General features: G+C 40.1%; 2 protein-coding genes across 6 annotated transcripts in view; one reads left to right on the forward strand and one right to left on the reverse strand.

Moving 5' to 3' along the window:
* The window catches only part of ABCB11 (ATP-binding cassette, sub-family B (MDR/TAP), member 11), a 44,884-nt gene extending 32,877 nt beyond the window's left edge, over positions 1-12,007 (forward strand). For 3 of the 4 annotated variants that reach the window (XM_009894584.1, XM_009894580.1, XM_009894581.1), the window contains 9 exons: positions 1,498-1,602; positions 1,701-1,862; positions 3,999-4,202; positions 6,827-7,068; positions 7,185-7,341; positions 8,380-8,577; positions 9,815-10,021; positions 10,885-11,031; positions 11,807-12,007. In XM_009894584.1, the coding sequence (XP_009892886.1) occupies positions 1,498-1,602; positions 1,701-1,862; positions 3,999-4,202; positions 6,827-7,068; positions 7,185-7,341; positions 8,380-8,577; positions 9,815-10,021; positions 10,885-11,031; positions 11,807-12,007 (1,623 nt within the window). Of the gene's footprint in view, positions 1-1,497; positions 1,603-1,700; positions 1,863-3,998; positions 4,203-6,826; positions 7,069-7,184; positions 7,342-8,379; positions 8,578-9,814; positions 10,022-10,826; positions 10,830-10,884; positions 11,032-11,806 lie in introns of all 4 variants that reach the window. The other variant, XM_009894582.1, reaches the window with a different exon arrangement.
* G6PC2 (glucose-6-phosphatase, catalytic, 2) lies at positions 1,625-24,178 on the reverse strand. 2 transcript variants are annotated; one of them, XR_717927.1, is made up of 7 exons: positions 23,877-24,178; positions 23,537-23,610; positions 23,100-23,209; positions 19,777-19,888; positions 18,789-18,904; positions 16,516-17,607; positions 1,625-1,635 (listed from the first exon to the last, which is right to left on the reverse strand). XR_717927.1 is itself a non-coding variant. In XM_009894579.1 (5 exons), exons 1-5 carry the CDS (start codon positions 23,752-23,754, stop codon positions 17,096-17,098), a joined length of 1,068 nt encoding a protein of 355 aa, XP_009892881.1. The 2 variants fall into 2 exon arrangements, 1 of the variants encoding a protein (XP_009892881.1); XM_009894579.1 differs by lacking the exons at positions 1,625-1,635; positions 23,877-24,178 and having other exon boundaries at positions 17,096-17,607; positions 23,537-23,754.

Below are 24,178 nucleotides of genomic sequence, written 5' to 3' on the forward strand. Positions count from 1 at the left end.
ACTACTGAATGTACAGTGGATTTCATTATGGGAATAGGAACAGCAGCAGACTGTTCTATGTTTTGTTCTTATGACAGATTAAAACATACCTAGTGATTATTATTTTTTTTTAAACAAAGAGTAATCTGAGAAATAATATGCCTTGCTACTGGGAAGACAGCGTGGCATTGGATCAATTCTTAGCTTGAAACACTAGGTGCCGTTTTGGTATTACCATTTTGGATTTTGCAGGATTTATTTTGTTACCAAGGTACTGATGTACAAAGTTAAAATACTTGAAGTGGAATTCCCACTAGAGAACAGCTATTTCTTTTTCTCAAATTCATGCTCTAATTCTTCCCTGTTACTTCCATGCATAGTTCACTTGGAACCATAAATAACTTGGGCTGACCTTCTAAGACTAGTACTTAAGTTTATTTTTGTGGAATTTTTGTATTTTGCAGCTGTAATGAAAATTCCTTCTTCTCTTTCTGCTGTTAAATACTTACCTAGAAGAATTTATGCTGGTTTTGATATAGTTAAAGTTGAATGCACAATTTATTTTTAATTAAACCTTACAGAAAACAGGTTGAGAGATTAGTCAATTTATAGTAATTTTTACCTGTGAAATCCAATTAGAATTAATTTAAGGTTAGTGGAGAAGTACAAACATGAGCTGTGGCTTATACCTGCAAGTAGCAAAAGCAATTTAACAACTTCAGGTAGGTTGACTGACCTACATATCAACTGCTCTGACCGAAAGGAGTTGCTAAAGGATGGCTACTTAGATTTGGACCACTACTTCAGCAGCAGCCCAGGAACACTGGCAGGTGTTGAAAAAGACCAGATAATAAGAACCAGAGATAAAAGAAAAATACTATGAAGACTGGAGCAGAATGGGGTGGAGGGGCTTTACTTTAAGCAGTAATGCTTTTTCTCAAGTACACCTCTGTAAGCGAATAGCTCTTTTTCACACTCCTCCAGTAAAAGACAGCAGGTTCCTCTTGAAGCCTACCTATAGCAATTATAGCATCCGTTAGTATTGTGCAAGGCAAGTCATGCTAGGGTATAATTACTCCATCTTGTGTGGCCCAATAAAGTTGCAAATGCCATATATTAGAGCAGGGGTAAGGGACCTGCTGCACTGTTGCTTTGTCCTGATGCTATTTATTCCATTGCTATTCTCTGGTTGTCACACTGGATCTTATTTAGATTAGGGGGATGATGATTGATTAATTATAACTAGGAATGGGCGGCAAGTAATAGCAGTATGTGCAGACACTGAGTATAATAAACTTGTTTAATAGGACTAAAAAGCATTATGTTGTACCCAGTCTTACCTTAGGAAAAATAAGGAATTGGGCGTTTGCATGGGGTGAGGGAGAACTCTGTGTTCTGGCTTTCATTCTAGGGTGGGCTTCTGCACTTGGCAATAGGGATTCATGAACAAACTCACATACAGCAAAACTGACACTTTAATATGATGCCACCCTTTCACCTTTTTTTTTTCCTTCAAAGACCTTCTCCATTCTTGATGAAGAAGAACAAAGAATCCAGATCAATGGTGTCTGCCTGCTCTTTGTCCTTATTGGAATTCTTTCATTTTTCACGCAGTTTCTACAGGTAACAGCAGTCCAATATGGGTAAATTTTCTTTCTTATCCCTTACTCAGTGGGTATCTCTTTCTGTACAACATTTATATTTATTGTTATTCACCCCAGGGATACACCTTTGCCAAGTCCGGTGAGCTGCTCACAAGACGGTTAAGGAAAATTGGTTTCCAGGCTATGCTAGGGCAAGACATTGGTTGGTTTGATGACCGGAAGAACAGCCCTGGTGCTTTGACTACAAGACTTGCAACAGATGCCTCACAGGTCCAAGGGGTAAGAGATGGTAGCTTAAGAATCGTTTTACTATAAGCACTGATTGAATGCCTATTTTAAATTAGCTACCACGCAACCAGCGAGGTCAGTGTAGATCAGTCCTTGGTCAGTCAATTAAGCTATTTCTATTTATGATAGACTGTCAACGTGGAACTATTATCACTGTATTTACTTAAAAGCACAAGCAGGGTCACAATTTACTACCCATTATTCCTGCTTGTATTACCAGAACAAGAACACAAAAATCAATAAAATACCAACCATCAATGGAACCCGAAGGAGCATCCAGTGCAAAAGTTTTAATTCCTTTTTTTCTGGAGATGACTTAGCTTTTTGCCACAATGCTTAAGAGTTTATTTCAAAATATGTCAGACTAGTATTTTAGTGACATTCATCACTAATCGTGTTTTGAAGTTTTCCGCACGATTTTGTGCTTGTTGTGAGAATTTTGATTTAAACTAATAGTTCACTTGAGAAAACAGCTTACAGTACTGGCTTGTTCCCCAGACAGGGAATCATGCAGCCAGTTTCACCATGACTGATTATTTGGGAAAGTGAACCACTAACTCCATGCGTTGTGTTCCTTAGTGGGTGAGGGTTAAATCATGCTGAGCTATAATTGTTACCTATCTGAATTGATGCTTTGGTAGAAATGATTTAGATTCCATTTTACTTGGCTCCAATGCAAGCAATTTTCTAGAAACAAAGAAGGAAACATACAGATTTCTTTGTTACAAAAATTGTCTTGTTTCAGCTTGACTGAAGACGGTAGGTTAGTATTTAAAAACTGTTAATGGAGGTTTTAAGAATTTAAAAGACAAATGAGAGAAGAGGTTCCCAAAACCCCTGTCAGGAGCAATTTTTACAGTATTGGAGAAACCAACTGCAAACCTCTTCAGCCATTACAGGCACTTACAGGACATATTTTAATTGAAATAAACGAACTTGTAAAACACTGGCTGAACCATTTAGTAACCTCCTAAGAGACATCTTTGTTCCAAGCACATGTAGAGCAGTGGGGAACGGCCATCCAGCCCACAGCTCCAGGGGAAAAAAAACCAGAGCTACTTGAGCAGCAGTGTCCTCCACCGTTCACTGCCTGACGCAGAGCTGAGCCAACAGCCGCTGTTGCAGAGCGAGCTGAAGGTGAGAAGATGCACACAGGTGTCCGGGGTCTGAAAATGTTTACATCTGCATCAGGAGTAAGAAGCAGACTCTTGGAGTGGGAGGGGGGGCGTTAGAGCTGCAAGATCCAGGTAAGAGCAGTCCTATGGCTGCTCCTTTGGTAGCCTCTGCAGAGCTGGGAGGTTGAACCTTCCACCATGGCCAGGTCTGAGGCACCTTGCCCTGTTGCTGCAGGTCAGAGGAGGAGCAGATGATGAGCATTTTGTGCTGCAAGTTCACATCCTGCAAATGAATTCAACTGAAAATGATCAAAGACATCAAATGTAATTTTTTTTTTCTAATACATAGCGACCTAGTTCCTATCTAGGGCTGCTGTTTACTGCTATGAAGCAAAATAACTTTTGAGTAAATAAATCAAGTTTATTACAAAGAAAGAACGGTGTTCTCGAAGTACATAAAGAGAAGATGAATGCATTCAATAAAGGTGATGTCAAAGGTGTGTTTAAAATTTTTCCGTAACAAAGAGACAGGCAGAAATACAACTTTAATTCATCCTTTCTCAGCGATGTTTCTTATTGATTTTAGCACAGCTGAGACATTGTCGCTAACAGTTAAGTTGCAAATGGGTTCTGTTTATTATTTAAATCTAGGGGGATAAATGTAGGGCTAAACAGAGTACTCAGATGAGTGATTCTCCAGGGAACCAAGGGAGCTAATTTCAATAGTTAGATTATCTTTCTCACAATCATTAGAAACAATTTTCTGAGTTCTCATTAGACAGTTTGGTGGGTGAAAGGACTATTGGAGGTTTGCAGTCCTTCTCATGATACAATTAATTGGAAACAGTATATCCAAACTGGCTAAATTCCAGTGCAGTCTGCAGCCATTGATGCCTTATGATATTTAGATGTCATTTAGAGTTTTCTAAAGTTTTATAAGAAACCTTATTTAAAGATTGTTGCGGTTACTATTGGAGTACAAGTCAATCACCTCTGTTTCTTTTCTTTGCAGGCAACTGGATCGCAGATAGGAATGATTGTCAATTCCTTTACCAACATTGGGGTGGCCATGATCATTGCTTTCTACTTCAGCTGGAAACTGAGTTTAGTTATCCTGTGTTTCCTGCCGTTTTTGGCCTTATCTGGAGCTGTGCAGGCTAAAATGTTGACAGGATTTGCCTCTCAGGACAAGAAAGCGCTGGAAGCTACTGGACGGGTAACGATATTTAAAAGCTAATCTGTATTTACAGTCACTGCTAGTTGAAAAATCAGGCATTTGGGACTGGGATCAGTAATTCAAATGTAACGAAACTGGCAACATTTGGCAAATAAGTTGTAATATTTCAGCTTGTCAAACCACTGAAACACCATTGGGAACTACCTAACTGCAAAAGCACTTGCTGTATGGAATGTGACTGACTTTCGGAAAGTTATTGGACCTAATCGGTAGACACAGATCTCTCAGCAGTCTGTTTCACCTTTCTCCAGTTTTATTGAAAGACCCATTTGTTCATGCCCTGTGATTATGCGGATCTCAGAAAGCAATTATACATTTTCACTTAGAAATCCTCACATCTGAGAATTCGGCACTGAACCACAGATCAGAACGTGGATTTTAGAGAGCAGAATCGTTCCTTCAGTGGGCCCTACTAGCTTACCAGCTCCTCCATCAATGTGTGCTGCTAGATTGCAGGCATAACTTTATTTTTATGTAAGGATTTTAAGGGTCAAAATTCTATCAGTTCTCATTTCTCAGCTAGTATATAAATCTTTTTTTTTTTTTTTTTTTTTTTTAATTCTGATAAGCATTAACCATTTTTCTGGTAATTTGTGACGAGAGACTTTCTCATAATACTTTAAATTTTGCTCCATGGTGGAAGCACACCCGTGTGGGTATTAAACCAACCAGCTTGGGACACGAGGAAGGAATTCTCTTTCCTTGGAAAGAATGTGTCCAGTGTTCAGTGACCCCTGGCTAAAGCCCTCCTCCTTGTTCCTCTAACTCCTGTATCGCGGTTAGCAGCATCCCGTGCTCCATTGACTGCAAGACCCTGTGAGCTGCCTCACCTCGAAGGCTGAGAACAGCTTTATGAAGTTTGCACTGGCTGAGCAGGCTTCCAGTCCATGTACCAAACGGGGAAAATGTAGGGACACAACAGAAAGGAATGTCATTTCCTTACGAGTTCACTCCTACGCACAAAGAGTGGGTGGGTGCCTTTGAAACACTCAGACTCCTTTGGCTTTACTTCTGGGTCACTAAGTTCTGGCACATGACCCAGAATCTGATACTTTTGAAATATACCCAGTTCACCTGTGTAGAAACTGAACGGTGTCAGAAACACAGGGGATTTAGAAGACAGATGACATGAAGAGGACTACCTCAGTTTACCCCGCTCAGAGAAATGCCTGAGCCTTCTCCTCTGCTTTAGACTGCCATATTTCTAGCATCAGAAGTATGCTTTGCAAGCCCTCTCTAAGCCTCAGAGATTTTCCTTCAGCAGAGTTACTTCAGCCCATCCTAAAATGACTCTTGCAGACTTCCCACTGCTCCTGATCCTCCTCCTTCTTACATTAACTTCCTGCCCACCCAACATCTTACCCATCACACCTTCCACCCTGCCCCATCTAAACCTTCCCTCTACCCAGCTGAGCTCTCAACTGACCATCTTCAGCCTCCTCTTGACCTTAACCAAACACACGGACTGGAGCCCTTTGCCCTGTTCAGCTCTTTATCTACTGGCTGCTTCTTTCCCATTGCCTGCTGCAGCCAGCTCGGCCTGCCACCCCCCCTTTTTGACTTCTGGAGAATATTCTGGATTGAATATTTTAATGATTTATACTCAGATCTCTTCCTACATGCTGAAAACAGTCATAAGCCATATACCAGACTATTGCTTCCCAAAGGAAAGCATCACACTATGAAGCTACTACCAAAGCCTGGCAAAGTACAGCATTGTAAACCAATTTATTAATAAAATTACTTGAGATAAGTAGGGTGAAAGTAGTATCAAACTGCCAATTTACTTCTGTAGATCAAATTGGAGTGCTATTTTTTTTGGAGAGAAACCCAAATTTTGACTGACAACAAAGCACAATATAAAGCCTACAATTAATTAAAACTCCAGAGACATTTCCATAGGGATTATCTCACAGTTTCCTCATTTTCCTATGTACACAGGCAAGCATTTGCTTACTCTTTGTCTATATACAAAGTAAAATCCTGGAAATTGTGTCACTGATCTTAAAGGAATCAGGGTGCCACCCTCCATTCATATGTTCCATCTCATCAGGCTTTTTGGACATAAACAAGAAAAAGAGGGAGGGTCAGCAGGTGAGGAAATATAGTAAATTCAAGTGGTTTTGATTTATAAAACGGAAGTTGGGGATAGCATCCCTTCTAAATCTTTCTCTGACTTGCTATAAGTAAAACAAATAAAATAATTTAATTAAACATCTTTAATTAATAAATGCATGCCATCAAGGAAATAGCAGTGTTCCTAAAACCATTTTTGCTTTTGTGGATGTCCCATTTAGTCACATCCCGTGAAATAGGTCACAGGTGAGAGCATGTGCCCGATTTCCTAAGTGTGCTTACAGTAACTGGGGTCTAGCGGGGCAGACAGAGCATTACTCTTGAGGATGTTCGTAGGCAATTGCTTGTAGGGGAGTTTCTCTTTAGGTTTGCTGATATTTGTGCCAGTCTGTACCATATCTGAAGAAATTTATATATGGCATCAGTGCCCTGTGTTCATGAACGAATCATGCATTTGTGAAAGAGCACACTCTGCTTCTCTGAGTGAAATTTTGGAGCTTTTACATATATTTTTCTTTCTCCTCCAGATTGCCAGTGAAGCCCTCTCCAACATCAGGACTGTAGCTGGCATGGCAAAAGAGAAAATGTTTATCGACAATTTTGAGAAGCACCTGGATATGCCCTATAAAGCTGCAATCAAAAAAGCACATGTTTATGGACTCTGCTTTGGCTTTGCCCAGAGCATAGTGTTCATTGCCAACGCTGTCTCTTACAGATACGGAGGGTTTCTAGTTGATGCTGAGGGACTCCACTACAGCTTTGTGTTCAGGTGAGAGCCCACCGGCAGCCCCAAACAGGTTCCTCTCCAGAAGCGCTGGTCTCGCTGTAGTGTTCAGTTTCCCGAGAACTGCTTGCCAAGAATGACTGTGTCCCCCTTCCCCACAGGGTGATCTCTGCTATTGTCACCAGTGGAACTGCTTTGGGAAGAGCTTCTTCCTATACCCCAAACTATGCCAAAGCCAAAACATCTGCTGCACGCTTTTTTCAACTGGTCGATCGGGTTCCTAAAATCAGTGTTTACAGTGAAAAAGGGGAAAAATGGGTAAGAGCGGAGATGAGTAATTTCTGGTATCATTCAGCTCAATATAAGCATTGAAGTTGCACTAATGATTTATAAGTCAATGAGGATCACTGCTTTACAGGAAGGTTATGCTGACTGTATAATTGTTACTTGTCTTTGCTCTTTTGGAAGCAGAGAGCTCTGTACTTGACAGCGAGAGTAATATAAAGTGTGGCTATTAGGAATTTGTCAGTGTAAAACTCCTGTAAATTGGAATAGGACCAATTTAGATGACTCACAGAATAGCATGTTTTTTTATTTCTGCTTTCCAGTTCGCAGATAAACCTGACTATTGTTAGCTTATAATGGAGTCTTTTTTCCCATTCACATCAAAATGTTGGGGGTGTTCACGAGAAGGCAACTCATCTTTGCGTCAGACAAAATGAAAATGCTCATGTTTCGGTGAATTGAAAAGTCAGACCCAAAAAATTCAAATAGTTTATTTTTTTTTTTCAGAATTAAAAAAAACCCTTGAAATAATTGTTAAGAACTAAATACATTAACTATCCTGCTTCAAATGATGAAAATGAAGTATCTTGACACCCTTCAGAGTTTTGTAAAAGAGTTTTTTAAGAGTTCGGGGAAAATTGGCCTGAATTCATGTATTGTTTTAACATTGCAAAGTTAGATTGATTTTATTTTTTTTTTACCAAATCTGGATTTTTACACAAATGTATTTGGGATATCACCGAATTTACACTGTTATAGTGTCTGTAGTAAAATAAAAAACTTACCCATTTGCAAGGCAATCCTATTTCCAATTGATCCTGCTGACCAGTGCAGTATGGGGAAGTATAAGCAGAGCAATAGTGTTATGACTAATGGCTTCCTCTCTAGGAGAGCTACTCCAGAATGGTTTTTATCCCTCTTTCTGGGCCAATTTCACAAGCACTAATGTCATGTTTTAAATAAGAGATGCAAGAATGGAATCTGAGGAAGAGTTACTTTGTCCTTTACTACTCAGTTTTGAGCTCAAGCTCATTGTAGCATCTTTTTCATTTTTTTTTTTTTTTCCACCAGGATGATTTCAAGGGGAGCATTGAATTTCTTAACTGTAAATTCACATACCCTTCTCGACCTGATATTCAGGTCCTGAAAGGACTCACTGTAACTGTTAAGCCTGGACAGACTTTGGCTTTTGTTGGAAGTAGTGGCTGTGGTAAGAGCACCAGTGTCCAGCTGCTGGAGCGTTTCTACGACCCTGAGAAAGGAAATGTGGTAAGCAAAGGAAACGTGGTTTGTGTGCTGTTGTTTTCAGTAATGCCACAAGGACTCTTCTCAATGTGTCCTGCTGTGCAGCCTAGCAGTGGTGGCAGTTTGGGGCTTCAGCTCCTTCTGGAACAGACATGGACTGTTCTGGCAATTCCTGAGTATCATCTCAGATGTATTCAGGCAAGATCAGAATACTGCAAGCCTCAGGTGTACCCTTGCACATTATGTAGGCCATAGGTACTCACCTTGGTAGCTGCTGTATGAAACACAAACTGTGCAGTGTGCATTGTGGGAGCACAAGCAAAAATCAAGCCTGAATGGAGCAACAAAGAGCCTGGAACACCTATAAATATGCTCCAACATGCAGCTTCTTTGCAGGTTGATTTTGTCTAGATTTAGAATCATAGAATGGTTTAGGTTGGAACAGACCTTGAAGATCATCCAGTCCCAACCTCCCTGCTATGGGCAGGGACACCTCCCACTAGACCAGGTTGCCCAGGGCCACGTCCAGCCTGGCCTTGAACACCTCCAGGGATGGGGCCTCAACAGCCTCTCTGGGCAACCTGTCCCAGTGCCTCACCACCCTTAAAGTGAAAAACTTCTTCCTAATGTTTAATCTAAACCTGCCCTCTTCCAGTTTAAAGCCATTCCCCCTCATCCTATCCCTACATGCCCTAGTAAAAAGTCCTTCCCCAGCTCTCCTGTAGGCCCCCTTTAGGGACTGGAAGGCCGCAATAAGATCTCCCCAGAGCCTTCTCTTCTCCAGGCTGAACAGCCCCAACTCTCTCAGCCTCTCCTCATAAGAGAGGTGCTCCAGCCCTCGGATCATCATTTAACTTCCAGTTATTCAATTACTGATAGATTAAAAAGCTTTTATATCTTTTGCTCATGTAAATATTTTAACCATCTAGTTTAATTTATCTTTCTTTCGAAGAAGTAAGTGTGTTGATCACTACGTCAGGAAGGCAACAACATGTGTGCCTAACCTTAAGCAATTAAGTAGTTCACTCGGACTTAAGATTAAGCAAATGGTCTAGTGTTTGGCTGAAACACAGACATACCCAGAAAATACACATCATGCACAAAGGAGTCAAATACAAGCAGATTCTTCAAATTACTTTAAATCAGATGTCTTTGCATTTTAATAATATGGCTAAATCATTTAGTTTTGCTACAAACTATTTGGGTTTTGCAGGCTGTTGTTCTGAAATGATGTTGTAAGTTTTCTCCTATTTCTTGGTAGTTAATAGATGGACACGACACTACGAAAATAAACGTACAGTTTCTTAGATCAAAAATTGGCATAGTGTCCCAGGAGCCTGTGCTATTTGACTGCAGCATTGCTGATAATATTAAATATGGCAGTAACACCAAAGAGGCGACGATGGAAAAAGTCATAGAAGCAGCCCAGAAGGCTCAGCTGCACGATTTTGTCATGTCACTGCCTGAGGTAAGCACCTGCGAGGCCATGGCTGGGAACTACAAATAAGCTGCTCTGTCTTCATTGCAGCAGGAGTTACTCCAAACCCAGTTAAAGCTGCTACATGTGTATACCTTTTATTTAGTTTAATAGCAATAAGGGTAGGAGCAAAGAGGGTGTGGTGACCATGCCTCTTATGTTCTGAGAGTTTGGGTGTGAGTTGCTACTAGATTTTTACACAGTAGGCAAATATTTCTAAAACTGAAACCAGCAGTTACAACTCTAAACTAGGAGAAAAGGGAAGATTTTTCAAAGCCATTGACAAGAAAGAAGCAGCAGCACAGTTCAGCAGTCAAAGCATTACACTGCATCAGGAAATCTTCTGTTCCCAGCCGTGGGAGATTTGCCTTGTGATTAGGGCATGATACTTAGACAAAAATATTTGAAGCTGGCTGCTTACATGCACTTAAGAAGTATTTAAATGCACTGAAATCATATAAAGCAGAACATCAAAGTTATCAATACAAACTAGGCACCCAAGCAAAACACTTGTCCAGAAAGCCCTTAAATCACTTTTAACCTCTTCTCCCAAATCGAGGCTGGGGGGATTTCTTTTCCTCAGGCAAATCAGACATCATCTTGCTAACAAATTTTTCTTCCAGGCCCGTCACCATACTGCCTGGGCTCCCGGGCCATGTGCACTGCAAAGCACCGCTCGGAAGCATCTCCCCAAACACGTGTATTGCTCATGCAGTATTTCTGCACTGCTGGGTTTTTTAAGAAGGCGGCAGCAATAGTCAGGGCTCTTGCCTCTCTCCTCCTGCTCTTCCTTCAGGTTGTGTACCGGTGTGTTTGCTTGCACCTGAATAAAATCTTCCTCCTGTATTTTACAGAAATATGAAACTAATGTTGGGGCTCAAGGATCCCAGCTGTCTCGTGGGCAAAAACAACGCATTGCTATAGCGAGGGCCATCATAAGAGATCCTAAAATTTTATTACTGGATGAAGCTACATCTGCCTTAGACACAGAAAGTGAAAAGGTAAATGCACAGTGATACCCAATAAGGGAAAGCGAACACAATGGCTTACAATGTACAATGCCTTTTTCTGTTCTACAGAGACTTCCCAACATACTCCACTACGTGATCGCAATGTTATTCCCCATTGTTAATTCAGCACTTATACCTTTAATGATCTTTTCAGAAGATCCAGAAAGCACAGCTATAAAAAAAGCAGCCAGCTACAGGGGCTCTTAGACTGCCAATGAGAGGCGGCACTTTCTCAGACATGTGCGTACTGATTTCCTGGGTTTCAAACCATTCAGTGGGAATGTTTCATACATACAGCTTCTGAGCTTAAAAAAAAAAAAAAAGCGCAAAGCAAAATGCATTAAAAAAAACCCAAAAGTAAAAATGTATTCAAGCATATGAATGATGAGCATAAACATCCAATTAAAACAGCAGTGAGGGGGCTAAGAACTTGGGCCATAATTTGCATGGCTTGGTTATGCTCCGACATTAGGGAAATGGTGAAAATTTAAAAACATAGCCACACTGAGCTGACATTCAGCATGTCAGCTGAATTAAAGGCCTGCCTTAATTTCTACTGCAGTTTATGTTCACCTGTCCCTTCTTTGTACTGCTAAGAAACTAAGTTCATGACCCAGCTAAGCACCCTGGTGAGGTAATCTTTGATTTAGCTTCATAGTCACTTTTACAATTTGCACAATTAGTCTGAAGCAATCAGATTTCTCCAGCTCTGAGCCCCAATTTGGTTTGCCCATTTTCACTCTGACACTTTGTCTGTTGCCTTTAGACTGTGCAGGCAGCGCTGGATAAGGCCAGAGAAGGGCGGACCTGCATTGTCATTGCCCACCGCTTGTCCACGATCCAGAACGCCGACATCATCGCTGTGATGTCGCAAGGACTCATCATTGAAAGGGGCACTCATGATGAACTGATGGCCATGGAAGGAGCTTATTATAAGCTTGTTACCACTGGAGCCCCAATTAGCTGAATTACTCGGATTCTAAATGTGAAAGATAATTTTTCTGTAAGCAAATACTCTGCGGTAGGTGTGTGTATGTTGGTTCCCCATTGTGCTACAAAGTGCTCTACAATATTGTGAGGTCTGTGGTACCCTAAATGTATGTAGCTTTCTGCATCAAGCACACTTGTCAGGCACGTGCCTGGGACTAAGCATAGGCTGATGCATTCAGGAAGTAGCTTAGCCACTGCAAAGGGAAAGGAAGCCTGGAAATGGGAAAGATCTTTGCTGGTGAGATGGGGAATTGCCACCACCTGCAGTCAGACTGCACTGTCCTGTCATTCCTCAAATAGCAATCAAGGAAGACTCCGCTCTGGTGTTCTGGAAACTGCCACTTGTCTAGGTAAGCTCTATGAATAAAAAAACAATCCCAAGAATGATGCTGTATATTTGAAAGGATCAAATCTCTCCTAACGTTCGGTCTGCAGAGGATTACAACAGATACCCTTACTGTGGGCACGGAACCCCCACCCCTTCATACCATACACATCAGCCGTGCTGTCGGGGGAGGCTGCGCTTCCACCCTGTGCAGCTCTAATGCCACCACGTCAGCGCCCTGAGCCTGACAGAGCAGTGCCCCTTCAACAAAGCCATTATTTACTAACAAAGAAGGCAGCTCCACAGAAGTAAGGAAAACACCCAAGCAGAGGAATAGAAGCTGGTGAGGATCATTTGCCTACACTCACCACTCTGATCAAAGCTGTCAAACAGATTCTGAATAGGAATAAATGCCTTAGTTAAATCAATGCAAAATCCCACAGTTAATCATCACTGTTATTTAAATTACTTCTATTGAGTCGGTGATGGATAGTATGTTCTCTTTTTCTCAGAAGGCAAGACAATGAGTATTTTTACAGAAACCATAAATATATGCAGTAAAGGTGTGAAAAAATAGCCATAATTAGCTGTTAGTATTAAGCAGAGTTGACAAATAGAGCAACAATTCACTCAGAAATGACAAAGGTGAGGAAGTATGTTCTTTTGGCAGAAGATTGTATCTGTAACAGTTTATTATAAGGTCTACTGCATGTTTCTCTATTGACATATCTATATGATATTTAATTTATATGAGTATTTAAGGCCATGGAGAAATAACTATTCTTTATTAAAAACTAGAATTACTATGTGTACTTATTCCATAATTCTTTTGCCTAAAGGACACTGCTTTTGTGGCCAAAATTATAGCAATAAATTGGATTTTTTACTGGCTCTTGTGCTTTAGCACTTCATCTCTTACCCTTCAGACAAGCACATGAGTATCTTGCAACAGACAGCAAGTATTTGTATGTACGTAGATCATGTCTGTAACAAGGATCTGCTGTGCAGAATGGAGCTGTTGAGAAAGCCAACGCAATTGCGCTAGCCGCTGCCTGCAAAGAGGCCTGCCCCCTTCTTGCAGAAGCACAGTGACATGGCCCCAGCTGGGTGGTACTACTACTGCTCTTATACATAACATCATCCTATTTTTAGACAGCTAGTAAATATTGGGAGCGATGTATTGGGAGCAATGTATTGGGAGTGATTGCCTGTGTAACAAAGGCACTCACAGTGTACACTAACAGTTGCACTGGTCTTACACGTTCTTGGGTGCCATCTCCTGCCACTTTATACATGTGCGCTATTGACAACCAGTTGATTATAAAGCCCTTCAGTACCTGTGCGAAGGACGTATAGTGCAAGTGGAGCTACACGACGTGTCTGGGCATGAGCAACAAGCCTTGATGGACCTCTTGGTGTAGAGCTGGACTGGTTTTTCTTCTGCAGCTGCTCCACAGGTAAGATCGCCCAGCCCCGGAACTTGGTGACAAGACCTCTGAGCAGATCCAAAGGAGTTTGCTTGCAACTTTCAGAGCCAGCCCTGAGTTATTAATCTTGACAGAAGTAGCTGACAGTGTCATTCGGTGTGGCCCACTGTATGTTTCTCTGCATGGTCCGTGCCAGCTGCATTATCTGGTTTTCCCCCCACCCTTTTCCTCTGGATAAATATAACCATGATAGTGTATTGGGATGGCACCCGAGTAACTGCTCTGCAAATACAGCCCCTGCTTCAACTAGACTACTCTGAGCAGGAACAGCCTGTCTGTGGCCAGAGTCCTTCCATCAGGAAGGCATAACAGGAAATAGGGAGGATGAAAAGCCGCATATTAGCAAAAGTGAGTGTTATGAACTGAATGTAATGCCAATTTGTCAGCTAGTTTGTATGAGGAGTGAGGAACACTTTCACCTCATGTAACTCCTGCCTAGTGAGAATCTTTCTGCAGACAGATGTAAGGACTTGGAATTGCAGTATCCCAATTTGGGCATCTCTAAATCAAGAATAAAAGAGTAACTTTCTCCCGAGATCCCATTAGCGGGAGAAAGGGGATCAGTCAAGCACTTTCCACCCTCCTTATTACATAGGAAAAGCTTAAATTCAAAGGGGGCCTTGTGGTCCAAACCGGGTTAAGTAGTTCAGCCCATTATAGAAGTGTATATGCTCTGTATCTGTTCCAAATATTAACAACATAAACAGCTGCAAAACCCTGATGAAGTTACAGTCTAAATGTTTAACAATTTGCTAGCGCTTAGTTAAGGTGCCACACAATCTTGCTTATTAAATAAGGCTTATTTAATAAGTGTAATTTTCAACTTTGATAAATTCACTAAAGCCTTGACTGAGGGACATGTCGGCCTATTTCACCGTAGCAACTAAATAGCTGGATCTTGATTTACAGTTCTAATAGTATCAAAATATCAAGATTATATCTAGACACTTGTTTATCCCACCACTCCGGAAAAGGCTAACTCTATTTGAAGTTCTGGGAGCCCTCTTTGGAGATTCTTCAGGCACAAAACTCTATAGCCCAACACGCTTAACTGCTCAGAAAGTGTCTTATTGTACTGCTATTACTTTATCAACAGGTTAATTTCTGAAGTTACTGGCAAAATTAAACTAACTTTATTTATTCAGTTTTCCCACCATTCTTGGTTTTAGTAATCTTTTAATAGTTGCAGAAAGAATAAGAGGTGGTTCAGCCAGGAAGCTGCTCTTTGCCCCTCTCCCTAAAGCACTGAAGTTGCAGGCTGAACTAACAGGACACTCCAAGAAAGCGAGTAGGAGCCCATGTCTCCTTACGTGTCTGTGCGGTACTTAGAAGAATGCTGCGGAAATGCTAGTTGTCATTCTACGTTAATGGTTGTGTCTAGCTCAACAGAGGCACCAAGAGTCTTTGTCAGTACCGGGAAGCACAGAACCTCAGGTGGTAGGAGCTTAGAAACATGATGTCTGCCCATAACCCCCAGCTTATAAAAGCCAACATTGCCCGTAGGCCCAAACACTGCTGCAAGAGCCATAGATGTCTGTGCACAAAGAACTCCCCGCTGTTGGCCAGGACAGCCAGACCAACCTTCTAGAGTTTTGTGATGCCTCTGTACGTCACCTCACTGGTAGGGAAAAACAAAGCACAGAGCATCTTGAACACAGGAGAAAGCTTTGTCATAGCTGCCTTTGTTCTTCATTATTTGTTTCCAGTCCCATTAGCTTGGTCATTTTGCTTAAGGAGTCACAATTATTGAAGAGACTGTTTTCAGGCCAGCTGTTGCAGGAAACAGAGTTCAGAGAATCATTACAGAAGGTATCAGGAGATGCATAAAGCAGAATGCTCCTCAGACTGTTAAAAACAGATTAATAATTTTAAGTCAAGGTAGTCTTAGGAGGCTTTTAAATAAGGATGTCTGTTTCAGATTTGCTTCTGTAATGTGTATCATGTTCATTCCCAAGGGCCAACTCAAACTATTCACCTTGTTTTCCCAATTAAATAAGATTCTTTCGTTTTCAATTATCCCCCAACTAATTGGAAGTCTAAAAGCAGTATCATGTTTACATCTTCTAAGCCTTATTGCTATCAGATCATACACACACAGCCCTCATTACCCGTATAATAGCTTCATGCTGCTTGTATACTAACTATTAAAAGATGGTATGAGCAAAATATTGCTTAAAGATTGAGCACCAAAAGGGAACATGCAACAGTAGGTGCTAAATAATGAATAAATAGGAAAAGCACCTGCCTTTGCCTATTTAGAGCATCCATTTTGTATAACAAACATGTATTTAACATATTAGTTACTTGTGTGCTTAGGTAAACCAAGCTGACAAGAATATAAATTTGCAATGACTTAGTCTGCAATCGCCGTTTCTTGATTTACACAACTGCTAACAGTGACTCAGGCTTCTGACTCTCGACATGAAGTAATTAGACTAATTTACCTTTACAATAGAGAAGCATGAACAATATGCTGAGATAATTTCATTACTGACAACTTCCTTCATTTGTTGCTCTGTGTAGAACCCAAAGATTTGTTACACAAATTCATGCATTTTCATCAAAGGTGTAATGTGTCACTCATTATTTATGTGACCGCTTTCAAAAAGTAAAAATGACAAAAATCACACAGTAATGCAAAAATATATTCTAGAGAGTCTAATTGAAATACACTTTTATTTTTTTCTCATCTGGCTTAATCAGAAGCTGTTTTGCTCAGGAAGCTCAATAAGTTAAATCTGAAGCCTTGTTTATAACTATGCTGGCCTTTTTCACAGTGCCTGGGTACAGTTGTGGGTAGTGTGATACTGTCCCACCATTATCTAGCAGTTTAACACACAATACCTATATATAAAAAAAATTTAATGTTGAGTATCACTATATACAACTGAGGCTTGAAGCACTGTCTAGCTGTAGACGGACAGAACTAAAAGACCACCAAGTAGCTGAATAAAACTAGTTGATTATACTTTAGAACTTCGTTATGACCCAGGCTATTGAGTCACATGTACCCATACTGCAGTGTCCCTCATTGCAATATTTCTAGGAATAAAATCAGCAATTAATATGTCTGAGCTGCCAAAGTCATTCTTGAATGGACTGATTATGGATGTACTGGTTACTTACCAGGAGCACACCAAAGGTGCAGTGGCATCCCCCTTGGTTCAAATGAGTTAGCAAAACTGCCTTTGCGGAGGGTTCTCGAACTGTTCATATCCATCCCCACATTGCTAACCGTTTGGAAACTTTTAATCTAATTAAGTTTCTTTTCAGTTGTCCTCATTATCGAGTGGACACAGTAGGGAACCAAGGCAACTACAGTCAGAGGCATAGCTGCACTCTTACAAAAAGAGAGAATGTAGAACAAATACTCAGTATGAGTAGGTATCTTAACGAAATTATACAGCTGCAGTGTAGCTAAAGAAGCAGCTATACACAATATGCGGAAACTTTTCTTACAGCTATTTTTACCTTTGCAGCTCGTGATGAACATTTCAGAATTAATTCCGAGACCTAAGCCAAAGAGTGCACCTAAATTCCTCACCAGTCCAGCAAATGGAGTCGTGTCAATGTTTATCCAGTCTGGGTTGGCACACCACTTCTTGGCCTTTGGAACAGACCATAGCAAGTCAATATCAAGAAGCTTGAGGACTAGATAAAAGCCAAGGGCAAAGATGAAAAGAAACAAGTTTGTCTTGATGTACATTCTCAAGCTCGCTGTCTGAATAGCAGGGGTATGCTCAAATGCTTCTGCCACAAGAATGCCTGCGGATTAGAAACTCAGTGTTACAGGGAACAAACACTCATACTTTGAAGAAGGGCTTTTTACAGTACCCCTGCAGAATTTGACTTTTGAAGACAGAATATATCCGTGTATTTTATACATGTATGTATACATACACGTAGGCACACACCATTTACCACTTCTGTAGCACATTGCAAAACCTTTCTCCCACTCAACACTGCTAATTTGGAAAAAAAGAAATTAAATATCAAGCACTACATGTTTTTGATATGAGGTGTGCCTTAGGCCTGAGTACAACTTCCAGATGACAACCTATCAAATATTAGATGTAAACTAAATGCAAACTAGAACATTCCTTTTCCACAAAAGTCTCTCAATCAAAGACTGGTCACAGCAATGCTGAGTTCAATACCGGTACTCGCACAGGCTTTGAGTGTTCAAGGAAAAGACACAGAACACACTTATCTTCTTTCTTACTCATTTTATCCTGGTTGTGAAAGGGGAGAGCTGGACTACAAGCCAGTGCTGCCCAGGCTGCTCTGCACCCATGAAAGAGAACAGGAGCAGGCAGCCCCTGCTCAATGCTCTGGTCACCCTCCTTGAGATCAGATAGATACTGGAGAGATTGTTCATAGTTTGAACTCCCTAAATACCAATTTGAAACATGTTTAAGTAATTCTGAAAAAAGTACTTTAGCTTCTTAAAACACCCTGGGGTGTTTGCACTGCTAATTTCCCTTTTTGTCTGTTTTGCCCCATGCTTGTGCACACCGCACACATGCTAGTTTGCACCTGGACACCACTTGAAGTGAACCAAACAACTTCCTCCTGAGAAGAAAGTTCAGGGCCATGTAAGAGCAACTTCCTCTCCAATCCCTTCCACACAGGCAGCGCAGATAAAGATCAGATGAAGCCAGTACAAACCAGATAGCGCTAGTCTGTGGCAGTGTGGACACAATGCAGTCAGCACCAACTGGCACATGGGTAAGGGCTTACTCCCTGTGTGAATTACAAAGACAGCAGATACATACTACCTCCCAAATTTTACCTTTAGACTATCATCAAATCCTTGATCTTCCAGAGAGCGCAGAGCACCACTACAGCTGCAAGCTGAGTAGCACTACTAAAAATCCCTTGCCTTTTCTCAGACTTAATTTTCTTCAGTTTTGCATATGTTGAAAAAGAAAAAATAGCAGCATTACCAGCAAATACTCCAAGAATAACTTGATGAGGGAAATGCGTTGCTATGAATACTCTCGAGATGCACACACTGATCTGGATAATCCAAAAAATACTCCAGAGGAATGACCACGTCAGTCTATGAGGGAAAAGGGTGATACTTTTAGTTCTCAAGTTATAAAGTTAAAACAAGATATTTCACCTAGTAATTTACACCAGGCCCCCTCGTGTCAGGCTCGCATTTTTACCAAGCAGAGGTTTACAAGTAGAGAAGTTCAGAACCAGATGATTAAAAACTAGAAGTCAGTACTAAAACATTAGCAAGAGTGATTGCTCTTGCAGCCACATCTAGGGCTGCAGGAACAGACCCCAGTAGTTTCAGGTCCAAGATACTACCCGTGGTATTAGTGATGAAAATCATCAACGGCAAGCTAAATTAGCACTAGCACCTTGAACATATTTCTCATCACGAAGTCATACTTAAATGCAAAAGTTCATTAATTTGGTGACAAAATTCATACAGTATGGAAACCACCTTGTCAGGCTTGGAAAGGACAGCCATCAAAGCATTATAAGACTTCCCCACAGAGCTGAGTAACACGTTACACTGAACTTTGACAACATTATGCACATTTGCTGTGAAACAGGATAAGAAGGACTACCATCAAAGCAGTAAATTTATGTACTAACAAAAAGATCCAACACATAAAGACAATTAATAGAATTCAAACTTTCAAACACTGAAGATGTAACACAATCTTAAACAGGAGCTGATTCAGAGATATTGTATGCAATGACTGTAAGTTAATAAATACCAACCCAAACAAATGGATAAATCCTCTTAATATTCTTTTTCTTCAGCGGAAGTAGATCATAATAAAGGTTTGGGTTTTTTTTTTTTTGGAAACTGTACAAAACAGACTATGAATGTTTGGCTAAAATAAACCCATTAAAAACAGAGCATGTATAAAGAAACATCTGTATGAGTTAGAATAATGGAAAGACACTGACCTGTGAAGGGTAACTGCTGATTTATCTTTCCATCTAACTGTGTAGCTAAGTGCTGCTGTGACCATTACATACCAGACACAGGAAGATCCCATGGCATGTCCAGATGGGCTTCCTAGAAAAAACAAAAAGGAAATATTCAAGCATAAAAATTATGACTGTTACATTTGTTGTATAGAAAATGTCTACTGGCAGTTACTCAGGCAACTAATAATTTAGAAAGAAAATAGTTAGCAAAGGCTGAAAGAATGTCAACTGCTTCTCAAATGTTTATTTTCTCAATATGAATTTTTCAGCAGACTCATCTGTACAGAATCCAGAATATTTGCCTGAAAACAAGTAGGTAACAGTTTAACCATCTTATATTGCTGTGACCTGGTATCTTGATGGAAAGCATAGCATTTTTCCATTATTTAGGTTTGAATTGTGATTTTAAAAAAAGAGCATCTAGGGCTATCTTAGAGCTGTAGCATACAACATAGACATTATATATGAGGACCAGATGAGGGAGGTTTTGAATAGGCTACCTCTTAATTAAAGGGAGGAACAGAGATTTAGCTCTTTGTAACATCCTAAATTAAAGTACTAGTATAACTTTAGATGGCCCTTCCAAATTGCCTTTTATCTGCTTCTCCAATTACCATTGCATTAGTAATTGTGATTGTGATCTGTGTCTCATTAATAATATAGCAGTCCAGGTAATTCACAATTTAGGTGGTTTTGTAATAACTTTAGAAATGTATCTATCTGAAGTGTTATGGAGGAACTGTGTCTTTATGCCTTACTTTATTCTATAAATTTTAAGGTGTCGTAAAATGTCAACTAGCTTGGAAACAGATTATCAGTGGAACTGGCACATGAAATAATCCTGTAGCATACTGGACAAATTGCCGTACCCACAGCAGCCTCTAACAGGGAACACACTCTAATATAGAAATCAATAGTAATTTCCTTTTTAGTCCAGGTATAATAAGTGTAATTTGTTTGAATTTAATGAATTAGATTTTAATTTTACTGGAAACAATATGAAGCCACAAGTTCCTACAGCTATGAAAATCACCAAAGTATGCTGGCACAATGCAAGGGAAATGATACCTAAAATTACTCTCACTTCTTTTTCCCTGTTCACTGGGTTTACATTCAAGAAATTGAAACAAGGAAGGAGAGAAAAATAGATCATCGGAATCTGCCTATACCAGATTTTTACAGCTTGGCTTTCTGTGGAGACAAAAAAGAAGTAAAAGGGACCAGATTATTTCACTGGTAAAAGAAATAATTTTGGCTGAAGAATGTGTTATGATCCAGCGCTATATAGTAGTTTGCAAAGCAAAAGAATATTTCTGTGAAGCAGCAAAGCAGGAATCTCTAGGGAGGACACGCACAATGACATCTGCCTCCCTGCACTCATTTTTGGTATTCTGCTTGGCAGTATCTTTAGTAGTCACGCTACCAACTCTTTTGCTAATTTCATAACAGACCTACACTTCTAAACCTCACAACCAAATTTGTCACTGATAAGGAAACCATACTGTTGCGTATCAGCACTGGGAAAGCTTCTCTTGGTTGTAATCTAGGAAAATGTCATCTAGGAAAAATGTTTCACAGTTCATCTGCAAATTACCTCCTAGAAACAGCATAAACTCCACCTTAAGTTTTATGTTCTTAAAACCTTACATATACCAGAGAAAAGACGGCTGCAGGGTTTTAATTCAGTTCATGCCAGAAGTACAAACCAAATTCAGGTCCTAGATTGCTTGCCACATAGTCATATAAACAGTTCCCTCAGCTTTCCCTTTTGTTGAGCCACGGAGTTTGGGCTTCAGGCTATCCTAGCCATATTTGGATATGCCCTTCTCATGTCTGTGGCTGCTTCTCTAATTTTTTCATATAAATTGCATATTTTAAAAGTGTGTGAAGTACCGTGCAAGCTCACACAATAACTGTGTGCACCTAACAAACAACTGCACTGACTGCACCTCCACTTGTTAATGAGGAACAGGTGAGTGACAGATATGGTCAAAGGCAAATCTGGAGGTGTGAGAAAATGTGGTCATTGTAAGTGCAAATAAGGAATCGATATGACAGTGGTACCCACTGGACAGAAATAGGAAGAACTTGTTACTTCAGGAAGAAAGTAAGAGGAAGAAAGGCCTTCTGATTCAATGAAACAAAACGAAACACACTGGTTTCTTAGCCAGGGCTTCGAATTACATGGTGCTGAACAGGCTCAGTTCTGAAGGCTTTTCAAAAGTTCCAGAGGACCTTAATACTTTGGGTTATGTCCCAAATGAATTCACTTGAAACAGACTGCCCATCACGTATAGACCACGCATTATTAAATCCTGCCTGATACAAGGGCTTAAGCTTCTCGTTCAAAATTACAATGGGATATAATGCAGGATATTGTTAACAAAATACAGCTCTGCAAACCACTTCAAAGCTTGCAGTGGCATTGACAAGGTGCAAAGCCCATTCATTTTCACCGTCAACATTTTCTTGTACAATGAATTAAACTAAATTCAGTCAGTTAGCTCCAAGCAAGTTTACCTTATTTCACATTAGGGTTGCACAAGCTCATTTAACTGCAGCGGTATTGCATTTGAGTTCCACGGAGAAGACAATGAGATATAAAAAAGTGAACACACGCTGAAAAGGTACATTTTTTAAAAGACCTTTTTTCCCCATGTATTTGTACACATACCTCCCCCCCTTCAGTGCCAGTGTCTGGTTCTGGGAAGAGGGGTTCCATTTTCCACCAATGTATGTACATTTCCACCAATGCATGGTTCCATACATGACATGATTGATTGTTGATACTATTGTTATTTACCCTGAACCACCTACTAGTTTTTGTCGTTTGATTAATTCTTGCAATAGTGCACAAGCCCTCAAACTCAACAGCCCCCTGCTTTGTTTTGGAATGCTCTTCAACTATGTGGAATTTTTCTCCCCAAGATGATGTCATTGGCACTACAACTGTTTCTAAAAGGGATGTCACAAAGCAGATGAATCGCTCTTTCTGAACCTATGATACAAGTTTTCACAAAACTCCTTTCTAGTATGCTGGTTTGTTCTAGCAGGAGCTATTTTTTACGCAAATCCCCCTCCCTGTTTAAAGGCAATGAAGCAAACATTCTTGTCCTGCAGTAATCAAATACCTATCACATTTTATTTCTTCCTTTTTCTCTTCCTGTGTTTTTGGTGCTATTTTAAACATGAGGTCTGAGATTTGTATATCATATGAGATCTTCATAAGTCACATTCTTACCCCCTGAAAAGCCACTATCTCTATGAAATATCCCAATGTAATCTCCAACATTTCTTACCTGGTCCTGTTTCACATGTTATAGGAAACTGCTCAAGGCATGGGCTTGACTGATTGGGATAAATCATTGTTTCTTGCACCCACCAGTATGGGCGATGGCCAAATAAAATCCTGACAAAAAAAAAATAAAATAAAATGAAGCAGAAACACAATAAAAAGATTTGTATGTAAGAAGGCTTCAGCAAAGCGTGATAAATAATCTTACAATGAATACGAAGAGCTATATTGCCAAAATTATTCTATAATAGTTGTATAGGTTCTTGTCTTATCAAAATGTCATTTCCAACATATCTTAAATATCTTCAATGTGAATTCCTGTCTTATAATTACAGGGTAAAGTCTACTAATACATTATTCACAGAAAGTTTTCTAAACTTGAGGCACATATAGTAACCATCATTAAAAGTACCAGATTTTAAAATAAATTCAACTTCTTACCATTTAAATATGAGATTGAACCAATCACCAATGACTGCCACCCATATCATTTTAGTACCAACAACTTGGTTCAGCTGAAACCAAAGAGGAAAATAAATTGAGAAGATATTCCGGGGATCACCAACATGTGACATAAAATTAAGCAAATCCTGGTAAGCCCTGTAGTCCCTCTGTAAATGCTGAATGATGAGCACGCCATTGCTATGAAGGAGATCCATCCTAATGGATTAAACTGTACTTGAAATACAGTAAAGTTCCTTTAATCTTAAGTTTCTAGTGATGGAGAATGAGAACCATGGAGGGGAGCTATTAAAAAGTGAGAGAAGGTGATTGACGTTGCCTTTATATTGTATCGGTGTGGTGTACCCAGCCATTCCCGGAACACGTGGCTTCAAATCTCCGGGAAAGCACATGAGTCTGTTAGCACTGGAAAGCTTTTCTATTTGCAAATTTTAATTGGAGGAAACTAAGTGAAGTACATGCTGAGCAGCAGCAAATTGTGGGGAAAGTTTTGTGGAAACACAATGCGTGACTTATGCAATCCTTTGTATGAACAGTTGGAACATGTTTGCTTGAATTTTTTCACAGTTCATTTCTCTGCAGGATGGACATTAGCAATGTGTATACTTCATTAAGTGTTGC

This window comes from Charadrius vociferus, unplaced genomic scaffold, assembly GCF_000708025.1.
Source record: "Charadrius vociferus isolate BGI_N301 unplaced genomic scaffold, ASM70802v2 scaffold161, whole genome shotgun sequence".
In the NCBI taxonomy this organism is placed as follows: Eukaryota; Metazoa; Chordata; class Aves; order Charadriiformes; family Charadriidae; genus Charadrius; species Charadrius vociferus.

Bases quoted from the DNA above. Each gene is read 5' to 3' on its own strand.
- G6PC2 (XM_009894579.1), bottom strand. From the start codon at position 23,754: ATGGATCTCCTTCATAGCAATGGCGTGCTCATCATTCAGCATTTACAG. The intron at 19,889-23,099 runs GTAAGAAATGTT...TGTTTTTTCTAG, and splicing joins AACATGTGAAACAGGACCAG to GAAGCCCATCTGGACATGCC. The intron at 18,905-19,776 runs GTCAGTGTCTTT...TTTCCCTCATAG, and splicing joins TCAGCAGTTACCCTTCACAG to ACTGACGTGGTCATTCCTCT.